General features: G+C 51.1%; 1 protein-coding gene across 1 annotated transcript in view; it reads left to right on the top strand.

The window, feature by feature from the left end:
* BCCIP (BRCA2 and CDKN1A interacting protein) overlaps positions 1–21,214 on the top strand; it is a 157,662-nt gene that overhangs the window by 79,941 nt on the left and 56,507 nt on the right. Inside the window, exon 6 of the mRNA XM_086922571.1 lies at positions 7,736–7,907. Coding sequence (XP_086778697.1) covers positions 7,736–7,907 — 172 coding nt within the window. The remainder of the gene's footprint in view (positions 1–7,735; positions 7,908–21,214) is intronic.

Genomic DNA, 21,214 nt, shown 5'->3' with positions numbered 1-21,214 from the left:
CTTTTGCACCTGGTGACTTTCACTTTTGCAACGAAACCGAACGGCAGAATTCATATTGATTGGCAGCCGTGAACCTGCACAACTCACAGCATGCACGATTAATGTGGTAAAGTAATAATCGTGAAAAACAAAGCACACGGGATTCTGGACACAGCTCGTGTGACAAGGCTCCGACCTCGAGCACCAGCAGAGTTAGGAATATTAAATGATCACCCGCCAGCTGCCTCACTTCATGTGTAACGCTTAACACTGCTCCCTTCTCACTGCTCCCTTCTCACTGCTCCTCCCCACTAATTGCTTTTTTTTTCACGGGCACCAGGCCGTGAACTACTTCAAAGGGTTCGGCTTCTCCGCCCCCCCTGGTGTTTCTGGCTTTTCTTCTCCCTCGCTAATCACCACCCCCTCCCTCTCCATATGGTCGCTCGATGCCTTGGCTCCTTTCATGCCTCAGACTTGTCTTTTTATTAAACTGCGCAACCGGTTTGTTGAAACTTTAGTGAGACCTTTCATTACCCGAACTAACCTGGATTTTCACAAACAGAATTAAAAGCATCCGGAAGGCATACACATTTCCAGGTGAGTCCACATCATTAGAGACACCATGTTCTGATAAAAAGTTTGTTTTTATTAACAGTGCATACTGGTAGTGGAGGTTACGTGCACCTCAACTGGACTAATTTGATTGACGTTTCAGATCACAACTGTGTTGTAAAAGGAAAAGTGGGTTGCAGGGAGTGCTCTGGTAATCCCACATAATTCATGCTTGGCACTCGTGAGATTTTCAGGCCATATTACTCAAAACTCCTTATTTGAACCCTTTACGAATAATGAAAATTATAGTTCTTTTGCACCTGGTGACTTTCACTTTTGCAACGAAACGGCAGAATTCATATTGATTGGCAGCCGTGAACCTGCACAACTCACAGCATGCACGATTAATGTGGTAAAGTAATAAACGTGAACAACAAAGCACACAGGATTCTGGACACAGCTCGTGTGACAAGGCTCCGAGCACCAGCAGAGTTAGGAATATTAAATGATCACCCGCCAGCGGCCTCACTTCATGTGTAACGCTTCTCACTGCTCCCTTCTCACTGCTCCCTTCTCACTGCTCACCTCTCACTGCTCCCCTCTCACTTTGTATGACTTGGAATAAGTCGAATAAAGATATCCTGACTGACTGACTGACACTGCTCCCTTCTCACTGCTCCCTTCTCACTGCTCCCCTCTCACTGCTCCCCTCTCACTGCTCCCCTCTCACTGCTCCCCTCTCACTGCTCCCCTCTCACTGCTCCCCTCTCACTGCTCCCCTCTCACTGCTCCCCTCTCACTGCTCCCCTCTCACTGCTCCCCTCTCACTGCTCCCCTCTCACTGCTCCCCTCTCACTGCTCCCCTCTCACTGCTCCCCTATCACTGCTCACCTCTCACTGCTCTTGTGCAACACCTCTCACTGCTCACCTCACTGCTCACGTGCAACACCTCTCACTGCTCACCTGCAACACCTCTCACTGCTCACGTGTGACACCTCACTGCTCACCTCTCACGTATAACACCTCTCACCTCTCACGTGTAACACCTCTCACCGCTCACGTGTAACACCGCTCACGTATAACACTGCTCACTGCTCACGTGTAACACCGCTCGCGTATAACACTGCTCACTGCTCACGTGTAACACCGCTCACGTATAACACCGCTCACGTATAACACCGCTCACGTGTAACACTGCTCACTGCTCACGTGTAACACCGCTCACGTGTAACACCGCTCACTGCCCTCTCACTGCTCTCGTGCAACACCTCCCACTGCTCTCGTGCAACACCTCCCACTGCTCTCGTGCAACACCTCCCACTGCTCTCGTGCAACACCTCCCACTGCTCTCGTGCAACACCTCCCACTGCTCACGTGCAACACCTCCCACTACTCACATGCAACACCTCACTGCTCTCGTGCAAAACCTCCCACTGCTCTCGTGCAACACCTCCCACTGCTCTCGTGCAACACCTCCCACTGCTCTCATGCAACACCTCCCACTGCTCTCGTGCAACACCTCCCACTGCTCTCGTGCAACACCTCCCACTGCTCTCGTGCAACACCTCCCACTGCTCACGTGCAACACCTCCCACTGCTCACGTGCAACACCTCCCACTGCTCACGTGCAACACCTCCCACTGCTCACGTGCAACACCTCCCACTGCTCACGTGCAACACCTCCCACTGCTCACGTGCAACACCTCCCACTGCTCACGTGCAACACCTCCCACTGCTCACGTGCAACACCTCCCACGTGCAAGTAGTTCTCACTCAAAACCAGTGGCACAAATGTGGGAAGCAGCAACAAAACAAGCACTGGCGTTGCCAATAGGTCTCGCAGTAGGAAAGTTGGAGCTATTACAATTGCAAATAACAATGCCTTTTATTTTTGTTTTCATTTTAAAAACATAAAGGGCTTTGTCATTTACAAAACCAATAGCTCCAACTTTCCTACTGCGAGACCTATTGGCAACGCCAGTGCTTGTTTATTGAGCAGCTCTGACTTACAGGCGACTGCTTTAGTGAATGTCCTATGCCTGTATTGGGTAGTATAGGGAGGCCAGTAGGATATGACTCCGTAGAAGGGAAAGGGAGTCCTCAATACGCATGGGGGGGGTAGAAGATGGAAAAAAAGATTTTAAGTTATACGCTTTTTTTGCTTTCTTCTTTGGGGTGGGCAGTCTCTGTTTCAAAGTTGAATCTTTTCCAGGAAAGGAGGTACGTGGCACTCTGGATACTGTGGCAGTGGTTTGACGTTTGGGGTAATGCCGGATATGAGGTTCAAGGGGGCTGATAGCAGGTGCCTGAATAGATCTCTTGAGCCATGGCACGATACAGACCTCTGGATGGTTGAGGATCAAGAGAACCAGTTCAGGCAAAGTAAACACGGAGAAAGCAGTGTGGTCCATTGAATGATCTTCATGAGCAGACACATGGGCCTACTACAGTGCTTAATTTGAGCCAGTGCTTTCCGGTGCTCAGCACCGGCACTTCATCATCCACACCGGTGCTTGAGCACCAGTTAAGGAAGGACGCCTTCATTTTCAGTAGGCCAGGGAGATATAGCGATTTGCCGAGAATAACAAAATGTTGTCGACTCCAAGACTTGAACCTAGTTCCCCGAATTGAAAAAGATTATACTACAAATTATATCCTATGATGCCAAAACAGCTTCCTTGAAGAAATTCGAAATCACACAAAGTTTGCCTGTGCGCCGAGACATGGAGACCTGAAATGGGTTTGGTAACAGATGCCTTCAAATTGAAACCCAAGGAACATAAAACACATTACTGTACACATGATACAGTGACTGATATTTAAAACGAGTGTTGATGTTGTGAATTCGAGTACATTGGAAACCTGTTTACAAATGAAACCTTTCCTAGGGTGTGATCGAAGTTTCCTAATGCTGTATAGTCATGTTGTATTGATCGAAAATTAACCTGAACATGCAGAGTGCCTTCTGATACGCATCCACAAAAAACAAAACAAAGCTCGTTTCTCCAGCTCGGGCAATAACACCACATCCTCTCCCCACTTGTAGGGTTTCATGGTGTCTGTTTTAGGCATCTGTAACAGGAGAAATGGGCTGGTTTGCCTCCTGACGAGAGCCTCAGCACTTATTATTTTAAGAATTAACCACTGGGTACACCTACAGCACTATTAGTGTCTACCAGTGAATGGGAATAATAGTTCTCCACCCCTCCACCGTTCCCTCCATCCCCTCCAAATCATGGTCTATGGTCTTAACCTCCCTATGCAACTGACTGCAACAGCTATGGGTCGACAGTTCGTGGCAAGTATTGTTAGACGTCATTTCCTAAGTGTGTGTGCAGGATTCCAAAAATCACATTCAGCAGCTAAGGTTGCTAAATATAGATATTTCATTTACAAAGAGAAATATGATTTCTGAACCAGGTTGGAATGGAGATAAGTCTTTGATAAACTTGTACTTGACAAATAGAACATGCTAATTTGAAGAAGTTGCTTTCTCTGAAATGGTGCATGACAAAATCATTTTTTTTCTTATTGGCTACTGCCAAGTAGAAGAGAATAGGGAGTAGTTAATTGCCTCAAATTGAACTGGGATAAAACGGAGGTGGTAGTCTGCAGGAAGAACTCCACCTGGTGGCCCACACACATTAGATCCACCCCCATTCCCTTCTTGCAAGTGATAAACCTCTGAATCATCATGGACAACAAACTGGACATGACTGCCCAATTCATTGCAGTGTTCGATTCCTGTTTCAACACACTAAGGATGCTGAAGAAAATCTTCAAGTGACTACCAGACCATGCCAGGAAATTGATCACCCAAGCCCTTATCACCAGCAGACTCAACTATGGAAGCGCCCTGTACTCTGGATTAACAGCCAGCTCACAAGATTACTGCAGCCTGTCCAAAGCGCAGTAGCCAGACTAATCCTCAACCTCCCACCCCAAGCTTATATCACACCACACTTTCGAGAACTCCACAGGCACCGAAAATGCAAGTGCGCACACTTTATAAAGTCCTCATCCACACCTACGAAGCTCTCCACAACACTGGCTCTGCCTGCCTGAATAACCGCATTCACTTCCACCAACCTTCCAGACATCAACTCGGCCGGTCTTGTACTAGCACAAACTCAACGCATACACAAAAGCAGATCAGGAATTTGGGGGGGGGGGGGGGGGCACGCCTTCTCGTACCTTGTTCATAATGCCTGGAACTACCTCCCACAACCACATCAGAGCTGCCTCCTCCTTTCTTGACTTTTGCATGAAGCTGAAGGCCTGGCTTTTCGAGTAAGCTTCCAGGGCTGGCCTCACACACCTGCTACAAAGCACCTTGATACCTGCACAAATGATAAGCATGCTATAAAAAACCCAAATACATAGCCTAACAAATCGCCATTCTTTGGTCAAAGGGTGGCACACTCCTTTTCTCACTCGAACTTTTTCAAACCAAATACTTTTTTATCAAGAAATAAACCTTTGTCTGTTTCGTGCCATGCTCCCTCTTAATTTCTTGTGAAAGAACAGGAGATAAAACCCATAAACCACGTTGGGATGGGTGTAGAATTTGTAAAAGAAACAATTCCCAACAGGTTTCAATTTAAGGCAGGTCAAAGATGTATGCATGCAGCATTACATAAGAAAGAAACAAGGAGACTCGTGCAGTTTAAGAGTTTGTAATTCACCAATTCAAAAAAAGGGGCGTTTCACATGGGAATACAGTTAGGCAGGACTGTACAGAGGGAATCATGTGACAACCCGAAAGCACTTGGTGAATAGTGATATATACAATTGGTGAAAAGTGATGATGCAAGTGCTGAGCGTGAACGGCGCAAGGTGACAAAGAAATATACAGTGATGACTCAACAAGACTTGGTTTTAGTCACTTTAGTCATGATTACAAAATTTTTCAGGAGCCAAAAACGTTAGATGCGCCATAAAGTTGTGCTGCGATGTCGACGGCGTTTCAAAACGGTGTCGACATCGCAGCGCAACTTTAATTGAATGGTAAAACAAAGGCTACAACTCTTGCTGGGTTATTGTGGTATTGTACCTTGTTCCACCAACAATGCTGTAGCACCTTAGGAATGCCAGACATTTCCCGTGTTAGAGGGGGCCCAACTGGCATGTGCGCTTCTGGGACACTTTGGTATTACAGAAGGGGTCGTAGACGCTTGTGTGGCCCCTGCTGTAATATGGATAGCGCTGGTGCACATGGAGCGCCAACGCTATCTCAAGAGGGCGTTTCCTCATTTGCATGAGGGCATGGCCCCATGTAAATGAAGAAATCTCTTTTCTTCTCCAACCGGGCCATATTTTAGAGGCAGGCACAGAGGCAAAGAAGCTGTCAGGCGGTGCGCTGAAAGGGTGCCACAAAAAGGTGGCACCTTTTCAGTGCGTCCCCTGATGGCAGCCCTCTAAAATGGGTAAAGGGGGTCCCCATGGACCCCCCCAGACATCACCTTGCAGGCGGGTGCAGTCACTCACTGCACCAGCCTGCAAAGGGATCCATAATCCATCTTTAAAGTGCAGGTGGGTTGCCACGTGCACAGTGAAAAACTGAGTGGTTTTGAAGCAGCTGCTGTGGGGGCAGCGCATTCACTGTACTAGGGTACCTTTTTTCCGTTTTGCACACGGCGCACCTATTTAAAGGTGCGCCGTGGCGCAAACAGGAATAGTGCGTCGGATATGTAATACAGCTCCAGATGGGGTTGGCGGGGTAATCAAAATTCCTAAAAAGAAGCCTTGGTTTAAAAAGAGATGGTTGGTTTGGGAGGCGGAATCAGGAATGCTATCTAATAACAAGCTAAGCATCTTTGGTTGTCTGGAGGAGGCTTCTATTGCAGGCAGTTGTCTTTAAATTGCCCAGCGATAACTGCTCATGTTAAACGTAGTCTCTTAGAAATCGGTTTTATGTTTTGGTAGGTCCTTATGTTATTACATGTTTGTGATCTCTAAGTAGCTGTAAAACGCAGTCTAGAGAGGAAAAGAATGTTGATACAGATTATGCATGTTTTTATGTATCTTACCCCCCCCCCTACACAACTTTAACTGTCTATTGGCAACAGACCTATTGTATTCAACCCAGAATTGGTGTGCTTTACATCCACCCCTTGCTCGTGATTCAGTGGCGTTTATTGGGTTTTCTTTATGGAACATAGATTGTCATGCTGGAATTGGAATGTGGCAGTGGGAAGAATGTTACTGTGTGAACAGAAGGCAGTTGCTGTGTACCTGCTTTTACTGCCAGTCGTATATGAAGATGCTCCAATAATCGCTTTCTTCACACCTTTTCAGCTTTCTTATTTATCTCAGTCTTTACTCCAGATTCAGTGGTTTCCCTCCCTAGACTGGTCTTCGTTCCATTCAAGTTAAATTTCGATCTCGCCATGTTTTGATTAGATGAGTTTTTTTCTTCCACTGCTGACGTCGAGAGCCTGCAGTTCTTGAGGAACTATTTTCTCATCCGCTATCTCATCTTGTTCTCTTTGCTATTCCCCTTTGCTGTCTCTCGTACTCATTACTCCTCACCTCCCAGTACCAGCATGACACATCCAGCATCCTGACACTGCTCACTGAGGAGCCATCTTTGGTTTACAAACCACTCCCACAGTGGCTGACCTTGCATGCTCATCTGCACTCCCATAGTAGAATGTTATTTCTCAATCTTTAAATTTGTGCGCACAATCACGGCACGCAGCTAAAAAAAAAGCAATGCATTGGCAAAGCCAATTGGTTTGCTCCCAACCCCGAGACCTAGTGACTTCATTTTGTGTTGCTTCGTTGCGGTCGTGCACCTGTGTTTAATTTGTTGCACTGTTTGTTATCCTGCCAAGGAATTGAGCAACTTCACCCACCCCTAGGCTAAATCTCGTGGCTGCATATTAACTATATTGCAACTCAGATTCCCATTGAGCAGCAACGCTTTCCAATCTCTGTGATTTCTTCATCACATTTTCAAGTTGGCTGCAGGGCAAAAGATGAACTTTAAATGCATCACTCAAAATTGCCTGCCAGTGCTTGAAAGGCGAGTCAGTGGTTTTACAGCAGATGCTATTTAAGGCAGGTAGCATTATCAACACGTGAAATGTCATGTTTTTGTCACAAGTAGGTTTTGTGTGTCTGTGCACTGTTTAATGTTATTCATCATTGTTCAGCCTTGAAGGTTATGTAAAAAAGGGTTATCGCTTTTTCTGCTCATCAGGAAAGAACTGGCAGAGACACAAAGAACCAATAAGCCATGTGGGAAATGCTACTATTATCTGATGATCAGCAAGACCTTTAGAGAGGCTGCAAAGATTTCCAGAAACCCATCTGGACAACAACCAAAAGAAGAACTAATGTTTTCGAATGCCGAGGATGAATTCTTTTACGAGGTAAAATAAATATTTTATTTTCAAAACCCCAGAAAAAGGTCACTCTTGGAAAGGAAATGTCGCATAAGTATGACTTGAGCTAGATATATCTCATCTTTCCTCTGGAACAGCTCTCCGTGGCTCAATTTTTTTTTTAAGTTTCTTTTAATTGTGTGCTTTTAGTTCATCCTTGTTGTCTAAAATGCAATGTATTCAATCGCACTGAGGTCCAGAGGGGCCAAAGTTTAGTCAGTACACCCTCCATTATAAATCACCTTGCCAACACTACAGCACTGGCAACCATGGGGGGTAACAGAAATAGAAAGGCCAAGGTACTCTCCGGTTTAGAATGAAAGGCTGTCACCCACCTGATGGGTGTCATGCTTCATCCTCTACCCCATCTTGGCACTGATCATTAACCCGTTGCATACTTATGACGAGCCCAGCTCGTCATGAGGCACAGTGGAGCTGTGCTCATGGAGAGCTGGGCTCGTCATAACGGCCGCAGCACTCCCCCGTGCGGCAAATTCATTGAGATTCCGTTACCACAGTATCTTCATTGACAGTTGGAGGAGTACAGATATCCCCTCTGTAGTTATTCCACGCACCTCAAATTTTCCCCCCACTTCCCGAGTCTACCCCTGGCCACGTACACTGACCTATTTTTTTTTTTAAACCTTTATTTGGAGACAAGCAGGGACAAGGGAAGTGCATACACAATACATACAGTCACATATGGCCATCACAATGGTACGTCCGAATCAAAAAATGAGATAGAAGCAGGTACAGGGCAGCATATCAGTCAATACATAGAGCCACATCGAAATGTACAGTGCAAATAAGAAAGCAATGATCCAGCATGTTCAGGCAAGCTAATAAGACAATACAGTATGGACACACTCTGTTAGCACATAGCAAATAAAAACAAAGGAGACTCAGGTAGAAGGGCCACAAAAAATAAAGGAACCTGACAGGGACACGATCTCAATTCCTAACCATCCCCTTGTCATAAGGGGAACTACAGCCCACGAAGGCTCGCATGTAGAGGAGACAGCCCAGCCTCTCCCCCGATACTTGAGGACCAGCAGGAGTAAAATAAAATCCCAGCCCACCATGCTGCCGTCAACCAACCCCTACACGGTCCCCAAGTTCAGAATCAGAGTCCTGCACAGCTCTGGTTAGGAGGTACACCTGGAGCGGACTCCAAAAGTCCTTCGGTCTGCATCTGACAGGCATCAATTCAGAGTAGATATCATATTGATCCTGACAGTATATGAGGTCAGTCACCCAATCCTGGAAGCGCGGTACCCTGCCACGACCCCAGCAACAAGCAACCCTACGCTTAGCCAGCAGCAGGGCCACATCAACAAATCTACGGTGAGAGGCAGGCACGTCCTTCGAGTAGCCCAGCAACATCACTAAGGGGTCAAATGTCACCCCATCCTCCGCCATAATCTGCAGGGCTTCATGGACCTGAGTCCAATATTCCAGCACCCCCGCACAACTCCAAGCCAAGTGCAGAAAGTCAGCGCCTTCCGCACGACACCTAGCGCATCTGTCATCCTCCGCTAAATGAAACCGAAGTTTCCTCGCCGGGGTATAATAGTACCTCTGAACAAATTTGTAGTGGATAATTTTAAGGCGACAACTGGAGGAAACATTGGCCGTGAGCCCACAGCAGTACTTCCATTGCTCGTCGGTAATAGGGGCTCCCAACTCAGCAACCCACTGCTCGCGCACCCGATTGGCCGGGACCGAACGCTGTCTGCGAATAGCCCCGTATAATTTCGACACCAGGTGTCGCCCATCTGATACCAACAGCACGTGGAGGGGGAGGGTAACCCCAGGCTCCGAAGGGAAATCTGGTAACAGAGCACGCATGCCCTGCCGCAAGCGGATAAAGTAGAACAGCTCCAAAGGGGAGCAAGCAGCCGCTCCGAAGAAATGAGCCTGCATACGGAAGGCACCTTCATGAAACAAGTCACCCCACGTGAGGATACCGAGCCGCCTACACATTCGTTGAAACCCCGTTTCCAACAACAGAGACAAATCAGGATGATAAGACAGAGGCAAGGCCGGCGAATGAAGGAAGGAAACGCTCAGCAATTGAGCCACCCGTTTCCAAGCATCCACCGTGCACGTCACCGTCGTGCGAGGCGTTTCCACATCCGACACGTTACCAAACACCATCCCCTCCAGTGGGAGTGGGTGGGCAACCCAATGTTCAGCAGCAATTTGGGGCATGAACGGCGTGGGGCGCATCCAGTGATAAGCGTAATGCGCCTGAGCACTAAGATAATAAAGCTCAAAGTCTAGAACGTCGAATCCGCCATCAGCATAGGGCAACGTAAGGGTAGCCCAAGCCACCCGGGGCTGCTTGCCCCCCCAGAACAATCGTATGAGCTCAGATCGAAGTCTGCGAAAAAAATAAGCACCAGGATAATACGGAAGGTTTTGAAAGAGGTAAAGAAAGCGGGGCAAAACTACCATCTTGATAAGGGACGCCCTACCGGCCATGGAGAGAGGCAAGGACATCCACCTAGTGACATCATCTGCAAGTTTAGTAATAGCTACACCATAATTAAGCCGAACCGATTCTTCTCTATCCAAGGACCCGACAATGCCGAGATACCGCAGCTCAGAATCACACCATTCCAGAGGGTAATCAAGGGGAAACCTAGCTACAGCAGCAGTGAGGGGGAAAAGTTGAGACTTCCGCCAGTTGATATGGACACCGGAGACACCCCCAAAAGCGACCAACTCTCGTAAGAGCGAATTAAGGTTGTTCTCAGGGTCTTTAACATAGAGTGTAACATCGTCAGCGTATAAAGAAATACCGACCTGCCGCTGAAGACAATTAAAGGCGCTCTGCTGGTGAAACTGACGAATCCTGCAGGCCAGCGGCTCAATGGCAATGGCAAACAAAAGGGGCGAGAGGGGGCATCCCTGTCGGGTCCCTCTCGTAAGAGGGAACGAGGGGGACAGCACCCCATTCACCACCGCCCTCGCCATCGGATCAGTATATAAGAGCTTAACCCATGAGATGAAGATCCTGGGGAAGCCCATCTGACAAAGAACATCAATAAGATAGCCCCACTCAACGGAGTCAAACGCCTTAGTGGCATCAAGAAAGATGGCGGCAACCGGGATAGCAGGAGCGATGGTCGACACAAGCTTAGCCTCTCTAGCAGCCTCCTCCTCATACTCGGAGAGTTTAGTACGGAACTGCGCCAGAAGATCGGGATCAGAGTCAACCTGCATCCTGCGTTCCAAGTCTCGCAAGTCAGCCTCCAAGCCCTCGAGGGTCCGAACAATCAGTCTAAGCACTCCACAACTCTTAGAAACAGTGACTCCCCGAATCGTAACCCCGAACGCCTCCCATATAACCTCGACGCTGTCCACAGAGCCCCCGCCTCTAGGGAAGAACGCCTCTACCTCCTCACCAAGCTCCTCCCCGAACACCGGGTCAAGCAAAGCAGTCGGAAAAAGGCGCCAAGGCGGGCGCGGCCTATGCAGCCCGGGGACGGACAGAGCAACCTTCACCGGACAGTGATCCGAATACGTCCGAGCCAGATGTGTAGCCTCCCGTAGGCCAGCTACCAACCCTCTAGAGAGAAACACACAGTCCAGTCTCGCCCATGAACGAGCATGCGTAGTGTAATGGGTACCCTCCTTGGTGGCAGGGTGGGCGTACCTCCAGCCGTCGACCAACCCAGCCTCCTCCACAATTCCACGCAACACCCCCCTAGCCCGCACATCATACCGAGGACTCCCTTCCGATCCGTCCGACTGGGCATGAAATGCAAAATCGAAATCCCCCCCCCCCCCCACACAACGTAGGTGGCATCCACAGCAAGAACATGACCCCACAATGTGACAAAAAAGGCTGGCGCATCGACATCAGGAGCACAGCAATTAACAAACAGCACAGTGTTCTGCCCAAGCCGCCCCCACAGTAGCACATAGCGCCCCTCAGAGTCCCCCACAGATCCCAGTTCCTGAAATGCGAGCGATCCTCTAACAAGGATGACAACCCCGCGAGCACAAGAAGAATAGGAAGCAAACCTCCTGGCCGCAGCCCACCTCCCACCAAAGCTGGGGGAAGGAGCGGGACGCAGATGCGTCTCCTGGAGGAGAGCAACATGAATAGCATGCCCGTCTAGATACTGGATCACACTACGACATTTCCTGGCATCATTAAGTCCCCGTACATTCCAGGACAAAATCGATATCTGATCTATAACAGCAGTCGACATTACCCAGTTTCCGGGCCCCATAGGACCCAATAAGCAAATACAGAGCATCCAATTACCATCAACAGCCAGCAACAGGTCCACACCCTAGGGCGCAGTCGTCCCCCCGCATACACTCCACACACTCCCCAGCCATCTCCAAACCAAGCAACCAAAACAACAACCACCCCCCCCCCCCCAGCTGAACCATCCATGCAACAAGCACTCAGAACATACTGCGCACAGCACGCTGCCAATCCAACTCATACGGCCCATACCTCGCACACGTGTTCCTCGTGCAAAGGGCTCTCCGCCACGCGGCTGCCTAAGATGGCGGCCGTTCCAACCGGGCCCATGGTGGACGGGGGCACGAGCCCCAGGATCAATTCCGCCAAATAGATAAATGGACCAGCCGAGGCAGCGGGCACGAAACCGCGCCTGTGCACACAGACAACAGCAGCAACCCATATGCTGATCCATGAGTCCTGGGCAAACGAGTGTGGTCAGCTGCATTCCCGCCCCACCCACCCACCTGATACCACCCCAACTATCAGGCCATGCGCACCCCCACCCCCCCGTTCCCCAACACACATCCAGTCAACCAACAAAGGACTAGAATCCAAACCAAAGGTACAAGTGGGGCACACCCTCCGGGGAACCTTCTAGAGGTGCACGATACCACTCCCTCACACCACGCCAGTGTCCGAGCCAACGAGTATCAAACGGCCCCAGGCGCAGCGCGGGGGGGGTGGGTGCCCAGAGCGCGACACCAGATAGCACCATCCTGCGGTTCCACACCGACCCCAAGAAACAATACGTACACTCTCACCACAGTAAAGACATGACCCCTGCACCAACAATAGGAAAAGCGGACAACAGTTAGGCCGCAAATGCGGAAAAGGAAGGCAGTGGAAGTCAGTGTAAAAGGCAAACGTCCAGAATGTTCCAAAACCAGTGAAAAGAGAAACAAAGACCAAAGTCACCACAATCAGGCGACCTCCTCAGCCGCCGAATGTTCATCTTCAGGGTCTCGATCGCCTCTCCGATCCGCAGCCGCTCGCTCGCGCTGGAGGCGCTTCACAAAATCCTCAGCATGCTGTGGGTTGGTGAAAAAATGTTGCTTAGCCTGGTGCGTCACTCTAAGTTTGGCAGGGTACAGCAAAGCGTAGTCCACCTGTAGATCCCGAAGTTTCTTTTTCACCCCCAGGAACTTACGACGCTGGTCCTGCACCATCGGCGTGAAGTCGGGGTACATGGTGAAAGACACCCCATCGAAGGAAAGGGCCCTATTAGTGCGGGCAGCCTGGAGGGCAGCGTCCCGGTCCCGATAGTTTAAAAGGCGCGCGATGATGGGGCGCGGTGCGGCCCCAGAGGCCGGCCGAGGTCCCAGTGACCGATGCGCTCTCTCAACGATGAACTGGGATGAGAACGCTTCCGCCCCAATGGCGCCCACCAGTAGCCTCTCCACATAAGTTTCCATTTTGCCCACATTTGTGGACTCCGGCACACCTACAATGCGAACGTTGTTGCGCCTACTCCTCGCCTCCAACTCCTCATTCCTAGCGGCAATTACACGCAAGATATTGTCCATTCTCGCCAGTTGGGTGGTATGGGTGGCCGCCGTGTCGTCGTGGTCCGAAATGCGCTGTTCCGCCGCCGTCAAGCGCTCCTCATGCACGTCCAGCTTCTGGACGACCGCATCCATGCGCGACGATATTTTGTCCACCTTGTCCACTATCGTGGCAAACCCCTGCCTCATCTCCTGCATCATCTGGGTAAAGTCCGGTGGTGGTGGCTGCGGGACACTATCAGCGACAGTCGGGGGGGGGGGGGGATGGGGACCGCGAAGTCCCAGCATCCTGGAGCAAACGCGTCCCCCGCCTAGCTCCTCCAGAGTCAAAGGACAACTTGGATTGTTTAGTGTCCGGCTTCCCCATAATGGTGCGCTGATAGTGCAGTGGGGGACCGGAGCAAATAGGAGTCAGGATGTAGGTCGGACAAAGGGTACGGCCAAAAAACCGAACCGTGGGGGCACGAGCAGGCCAGCGCGCCCCGCCACTCCCAACGACGAGAAAATGGCCGTCTCCGCTCCCAGATCAAAGGGGCGATCCCCCAGACGACAAGGAGATCCGCTGTGACTCCGTGAGCAATGGTATCTGGGCAGGCAGATGTAGGAGCCAAGAGATCAATCCAATGGCAAGGAAGAACCAAACAACCTGCCCGGCCAGCGAGCTGGCCCGGTGGAGAGGGGCAGAGCAGGGCCTACACCCCACGTGCAGAGCCACGGACTGGCATAAACGATGACGCCGGGCCAAGGGACACCAGACCTCCAGAGCGCAAGTCGGGGAAACTTGGGATCCTCGTAACTTCGGTCAGCAACCTCCGAATGGCCCAGGAGTTGGACCGTGGGTGGTCAGTCGATATCCCAATAGATCTATAGGGTCAGATCAGGGCGCATCGATGGTAAGCAGGATCCCTAGGCGGATAATAGCTCCGGGCAGCGGGAGCCTCACGACAGTGCGGCCATTCCGCAGTGCGCCCTCTAGCGCCCCCCCACGTACACTGACCTATCCCTGAACATGCACCAGTCTAAATCCTCCATCCATTTCACTACCTGCGGCACCTGGCTGGCACCCCACAACTGAGCAATGTTACGCTTAGCTATCATGCATGCCAGGGTCACCCATTGCTTCCCATGTGCATTCAGATCAGTCGGTTCCCAGATATTCAGAACACATCGTCGGGTCTCCAACAACAATTCCTCTCCCAACACCTCTCGAATCCTATCGTGTATCTTGACCCAGTAGTTCTGTATTTCAGTACAGTGCCATAAAACCTGCATGAACGTTCCGGTCTCCCCACAACCTCCCTGACACTTTCCATCTTCCGCCAAGCCCATCCTCACCAGCTGGGGTCCTGTGATATAAGACCGGTGTAGGATCTTCAGTTGCACCAACCTGAGTCTCATTTGAATGGCTACTACTTTTGGAGAAGAGACTGCCTCCCTCCAGTATTCATCCTCTAGTACCAGGCCATCAGCCACCCCATTGCTCTAAAGTTTTACCAGTGGATCCTTGGTATGGTTGATCAGTTTTTTATAGATCGTAGAAATAGTTTTGGTTGGGAAATGGCCGTCCAAGACCCGGTCCTCAAGTGGGAAAGCCTCCGGGGGCACTGTACCTCAGGGAATACTTGCCAGCAGGGCATGCCTGATCTGGAGATAGCGGTACCTCTCGCTCTCTTGCAGCTGATAACTTTCTTGCAGGGCATCAAATGCTAGGATTCCGTCTTTTCCCCACATATCTTTGACCTGTGAGATCCCAATGAGATCCCATCTGTCAAAACCCTTTGTCTTCCACAAGCTACCCAGGCCCTCCGAACTCCGCAACGGGGTAGCTAGTGTAATTTTTCCATCCCACTTAAGATGCCGATTAGCCGCATGCCACACCTGAACCGCGTGGGCTGCCGGTCCGACAAGGGGAAGCTGGTTCTTTCTAGCATAGAGGGCTCTTGTGTAATCTCCATCTGGCCCTGATCATTTTGAAGAGCGTACAGGAAACGGGGAAGAGCCATCATTTTGAACAGTACCGCGCGACCCAACAGGGAAAGTTTTCCATCTCGCCACATCCCTACGGAATCGGACCAACGGGGGCTCCAGATTATTCTCATATCTAAGCTTCGAGTCCATGGTCCCATATATTCCCAAATACCCAAATCCCACCATCTCTATCTGTAGCGGGCAGGAGCTCGGGGCTACCGGGGGTTCGCAGCTAATAACAAATAGCACTGACTTCCCCCAATTAATAGCAAAACCCGAGTATCTTCCGAATATGGCCAGGACGTAAAAAAAAACGAATCAGGGAGTCCCTAGGGGACGTAAGATAGTATGTCGTCCGCGTAAAGCGAGATTTTATCTTCCCATTCAGGCGTCCACCGCAGCCCACGAATCGTCCTGTCCCCAACGGACCCACGCCGCCAGTGGCTCAAGTGCCAATGCAATCAGTAATGGGGAAAGGGGACATCCCTGTCGTGTGTCCCTTCCCAAAGGGAAATCAGTGGATCTGTGATTATTCACCACTACCCTGCAAGAGGACCTGTATATAAGAGGTGGACCCAATCAATAAACTCCTGTCCGATACCCATCTTTCCCAAGACCGCAAACAGATAGGGCCACTCAACTCAAGCAAAAGCGATGGTGGCATCCAATGATAACAGGACTGCTGGTTCATGTATGTGTGGCGCGCCAGCCAGAATCCTGTGTAGCCTCCGTATATTAAGAGCTGTGTTACAGCGGGGCATGAAGCCTGATTGATCCGGATGTACAAGGGTCGTGATAACCTTGACCAGTCTGGTCGCCAGCAATTTTGCTAGCACCTTCGGCTCAGCGTTCAAAAGTGAGATTGGCAGATAGGAAGAGCACATCGTCCGTGGCTTACCTTCCTTATGTATGATGATAATATTGGCTACCCATTGATCACATGGGAGCCATCCCTTCTCCTTGCTCTCTATGAACATATCTCGAAGAAACTGCGCTAGCTTATTTGCATTCAATTTATACAATTCTATGGGGATTCCATTCGGGCCCATGGCTTTCCCGGAATGTACCCCTCTAATAGCCTGCGCAACCTCCTGGTTTGTGAAGGGGGAATCTAGGTATTTCCTGTCTTCCTCCGAGAGTGCAGGCATCTGAATATCACGTATCATATCTGCATTATCGGCCTACCGTATACTCATCTGCAGCAGCATACACTAAGCTATAGTAAGCAGAGAACTCCTCTACTATCCGCTGAGGACCTGTAATTCTACCTAAGCCCTCTGTCTGCAGCTCTGGCACTAGCCGATATCCCCACTCTCCTTTCTCTAGCCACGTGATCAATTTCCCGGCTTTATCGCCATGCTCATAGACCCTGCTCTGGGTGTCGGCATGCTGCACCTTCGCTCTATCTCTCGCCAGGTTCCTATATTCATCTCGGAGGAGTCTCAGACGATGCGACCTGTCTGGGTTGCTCTCCCTTGACTCCTTCCCCTCCAAGGGCGCCAATGCTGCTTCTACTCAGTCTACCTCTGCCCGGTCCCTTCTCCTCTTTCCTGCGATTAGTGATACTTCCCCTCGGACGACGATTTTGTATGCCTCCCACTGGGAACACTTTGACTCTACTGTTCCCACATTATTCTGGAAATACTGTTCCATGACCTGCATAATCTCCTTCTTGGTGGCGGGGTCTCAGGTGCCATGCACTTATGGGAGCTACCCTCCCACATCTCTCTGTCCCACCTCCAGATCGGTGAGTGATCTGATATTCGCACCTCTTGGATCCCTGCCACTTGTGACGTCGGTACCAAAATATAATCAATTCTGGAGAGGGAGCGGTGCGCGGCAGATGCGTGAGTGTAATGCAATTCCCCTGGGTTTCTCAGTCGCCACCCATCTGCAAGCCCAGTGGTTTCTACGAAATCCGATAACCACCTCCGTGACGGCGCCAGGATCCGGGCGGGGTGTGTATCAACTTCGCAATTCATCACTGCATTGAAATCTCCCCCCACAATCAACACCCCCCACAGGCAATGTCAAAATAATTCTGCACAGGTCACAAAAGGTGTCTGTCTGCAGAGCCGGCGGACCATATACAGACAAAAAGGTAACCATTCTTCCTTCCCACAACCCCGAAATGCCAATGTATCTGCCTCTATTATCCACCCATGTGGCCTGAATGGTCAGCGGGAAGGAGTTCCTCACTAGGATCCCCACCCCCCTGGACACCGTGGTAAATCCAGCATATGCCACTAATTTATATCCTCCCTTATGCAGCGCCATACAGCGATTACCAATCAAATGCGTCTCCTGCAACAACACTACATCCGGGGAGTGCCTCCTGATCAACTGGCTAACAATCCCCTCTTTATCTTGTCCCACAGCCCATTTACATTCCAACTGAGCGTGGCAGTCCCCAGCCCCTGTCTATCAGAAGACATAGAAAGGGTACATCATGTTCGAGGCATGTGGGCTGCTGAATTCATATCTGTGCATAGTCCGCCACCTAGTGTTGGGTCCGGATGATTGCACATTGTTGTCCTGGAAGAGTCTTCGAAGTATCACGAGATAGGTGGCTCCTCCCCTGGACTACAGTGCGCATGGGCATCGCCTCCATCCCCAGATTGTTTTTTTCCGCCATTGGGTTCGGATGTGTTTTCGGTTCCCTCTATCGGAACCGATAGTTGTTCTACTTTTACTCGAGACCAAAAGGTCTTTAGGCTGGGCGTCGGTATGGTTGCGTTCGGGTTTCTTACTGACTCTCAGCTCCGATCTCCTACTGCCCTTCCACGTGCTTTCGACGCGGACGGGCCTACACTACACCCTTTGCTATGGAGCGGACTCCATTTAAGAAGTGTCCGCTGTGTCACTCTAAATATTCGCACCTCGACGTGCACCCCGTGTGCAATACATGCTTGTCACCGGATCACCGTGAAGACACCTGCATGGCGTGTTCGAAATTTAGCAGTAAGAAAACTTTAAAGATTCGCCGGGCTAATCGGCTCCAGGCTCAATTATCGGCTTCGGCACCCCCACCTGATGACATCTTCCAGGAATCTGTTGAGGGAGAAGACGACGTACAAGGGTCGGACTCTGGCCCCGCGTCCGAGGAAGAGACCGGCGACGCGGGTGATGAGGCCTACGACGAAGTCTCCGACGAGGTAGGGGACGACGAACTGGCTTGTCCCACGATGGGAGATAGCTCGGAGGAAGAGCATCCCCAACAAGACTCCGGGGTTACTCCCCGTCATACGGCCCAGGTCGAGGGATCGCCTTCGGGCCTTACCCAAGATCTAACTATGAGTCCTACGTCCCCGCCTCCGGGCCCGGTCACGGACATTTCTACGAAGAAACCGAAAGTGAAGCCAACTGGTCTCGCACCCTCGGATGCGACACCGAAACCGAAAGTGGCGTTGGTGAAGAAGGTTCTGGAGGCGTCAACTTCCACGAAACCCAAAATGGCCGACTTGAAGAGCCACGCCAAAATGGCCGACCCGAAGCCCTCTGGGTCGGCGCCGAAGGTGAAGGCCTCCGACGCGGCTGCATCAGCACCGAAAGGGGTCGTGGACCCGAAGACGTCTTCGAAGAAGCGTCACGCCGACGGTGCGCCTGGCCATGGGGCGTCGGCCCCGAAGAAGAGGCCTATCGGCGATCGGGCTCTCGGAGTCGACGAGTCGCTCGAGCCGGTTCAGCCCTCGGCGTCCCTTACAAGGAAGGTGGGGGAATCCTTAAAGCGGATCCAACAGTCCACTGTGGTTCCCAGCCAGGACACTGTAGTGCCTCGACCCACGCAGAAGCCTGCTAAGGAACAAACGCCCATTCGTTTTACCCTTCCACCCAAAACGGCGCCGAAGGCCTTCGCGCCGAAACAGGGCGGACACTCACAGGAGGTATTGACGCCGAAAGCTGCCATGGTGGTGTCGAAGCTTCGGCTCCAGCCGCTTGCGGTGGAGGAACGTCGTGAGGTGATCATCGACGCCAACACCGGAAAATTGTCGCTCCTCAAACGAAAGATTACGTCGGAGCCGGCCTTGGAACCTTTTAGGATTCCACTCAAGAACAAGAGGTACTCTGCGGACTCTTCGGCTCTGATGGAACCTCTGTCTCCACAAGCCCCGGAACACTCGCCGGCCCATTCCCCCGCGCCTTATGTGGACGAGGACGAGTACACCTATCCTGCGTACTCGGATCCGGAAGAGGAGCATGTGCCCTGGACAGCGGGAGGCGACGCAGACGACCCGCAGTCGGGTCAGGACACTCAACTTTTCGCCGCAAAGACGTCCCCGACAGAGGACTCGGCGGCCTTCAATGCCTTAATAGAGAGAGCTGCAGCGAACCATGACGTCGAACTGCACTCGGACCCCGTGGATGCGGACTTCTTAGTCGACACCTTCTCGGTAGCCGAAAAACAAGTCAAGACACTACCGATGCTTAAAGGGGTGCTGAAGCATGCCCAGGAGGTATTCAAGGAGCCCACCCGGGCGCGGGTGGTCAATCCTCGCATCGACAGAAAATATAAAGCGGCGCCCACGGATCCCACGTATATTAAGGGACACTTACCATTGGACTCCCTGGTGGTGTCCAACGCTCGAAAGAGGGCGAATTCGCAGACTACTGGTGATGCTCCTCCCCCAGACAAAGAGTCCAAGATCTTTGAGGCATCAGGCAAACGCATTGCTGCACAGGCAGCGAACATCTGGAGGATCTCTAACACTCAAGCCCTGCTTGCACGTTATGATAGGGCCCATTATGACACATTAGAGGCCATCCTGCAACACTTGCCTGACCAATACAAGGAGGCGGGGGAGATGCTCATTCAGGAGGGTAAACTCATTACAAATGCATCCATCAAATGTGCCCTAGATGTGGCAGACACTGCCTCCAGGGCTATCAATACAAGCGTGTTACTTAGACGCCATGCCTGGCTTCGAATTTCGGGGTTCAAACCCGACATACAAACCACAATACTGGGTCAAACAGTGAATCCTGACCATCTGTTCGGCCCTGAGGTGGATGCCTCCCTAGAAATGATGAAAAAAGATACCGAAACTGCCAAGTCTATGGGGGCTTTACAAAGTCAGCAGTTTCGGGGTGGTTCCTTTCGCCGCTCCAATTCAAGAGGCACCTCGAGGGGCCAGGCATCCCAGTCCACGCAATACTACAAGGGTAACACCCAGTCCTCGTATAACAACAACAAGGGCAGGGGTGGCTACAGAGGCAATAATATCAAAGGCAGGGGACGTGGAAACAATGCCTCCAGGTCCACCACCACCAACAAGCAGTGACGTCTTGTCACTTCCCCCCGATCACACGACACCTGTCGGGGGGAGACTCCAGCAGTTCCTGCCGGCGTGGAGGTCCATCACCACCGACAGGTGGGTGAGGTCTCTTATCCAGTACGGGTACTGTCTAGAACTTACGTCCATTCCACCGGACATACCGCCAAGAAGCCGTGCTATGTCCGACGAGCACTTGACCTTGTTGCAGCAAGAAGTACTGGTCATGCTGCAAAAAGGGGCGATAGAGCTCGTTCCATTGCAAGAACGGGGAACGGGGGTTTACTC

Source organism: Lissotriton vulgaris, chromosome 5, assembly GCF_964263255.1.
Source record: "Lissotriton vulgaris chromosome 5, aLisVul1.2, whole genome shotgun sequence".
Classification (NCBI taxonomy): domain Eukaryota; kingdom Metazoa; phylum Chordata; class Amphibia; order Caudata; family Salamandridae; genus Lissotriton; species Lissotriton vulgaris.
This window is presented reverse-complemented; position numbering and strand designations above follow the sequence as displayed.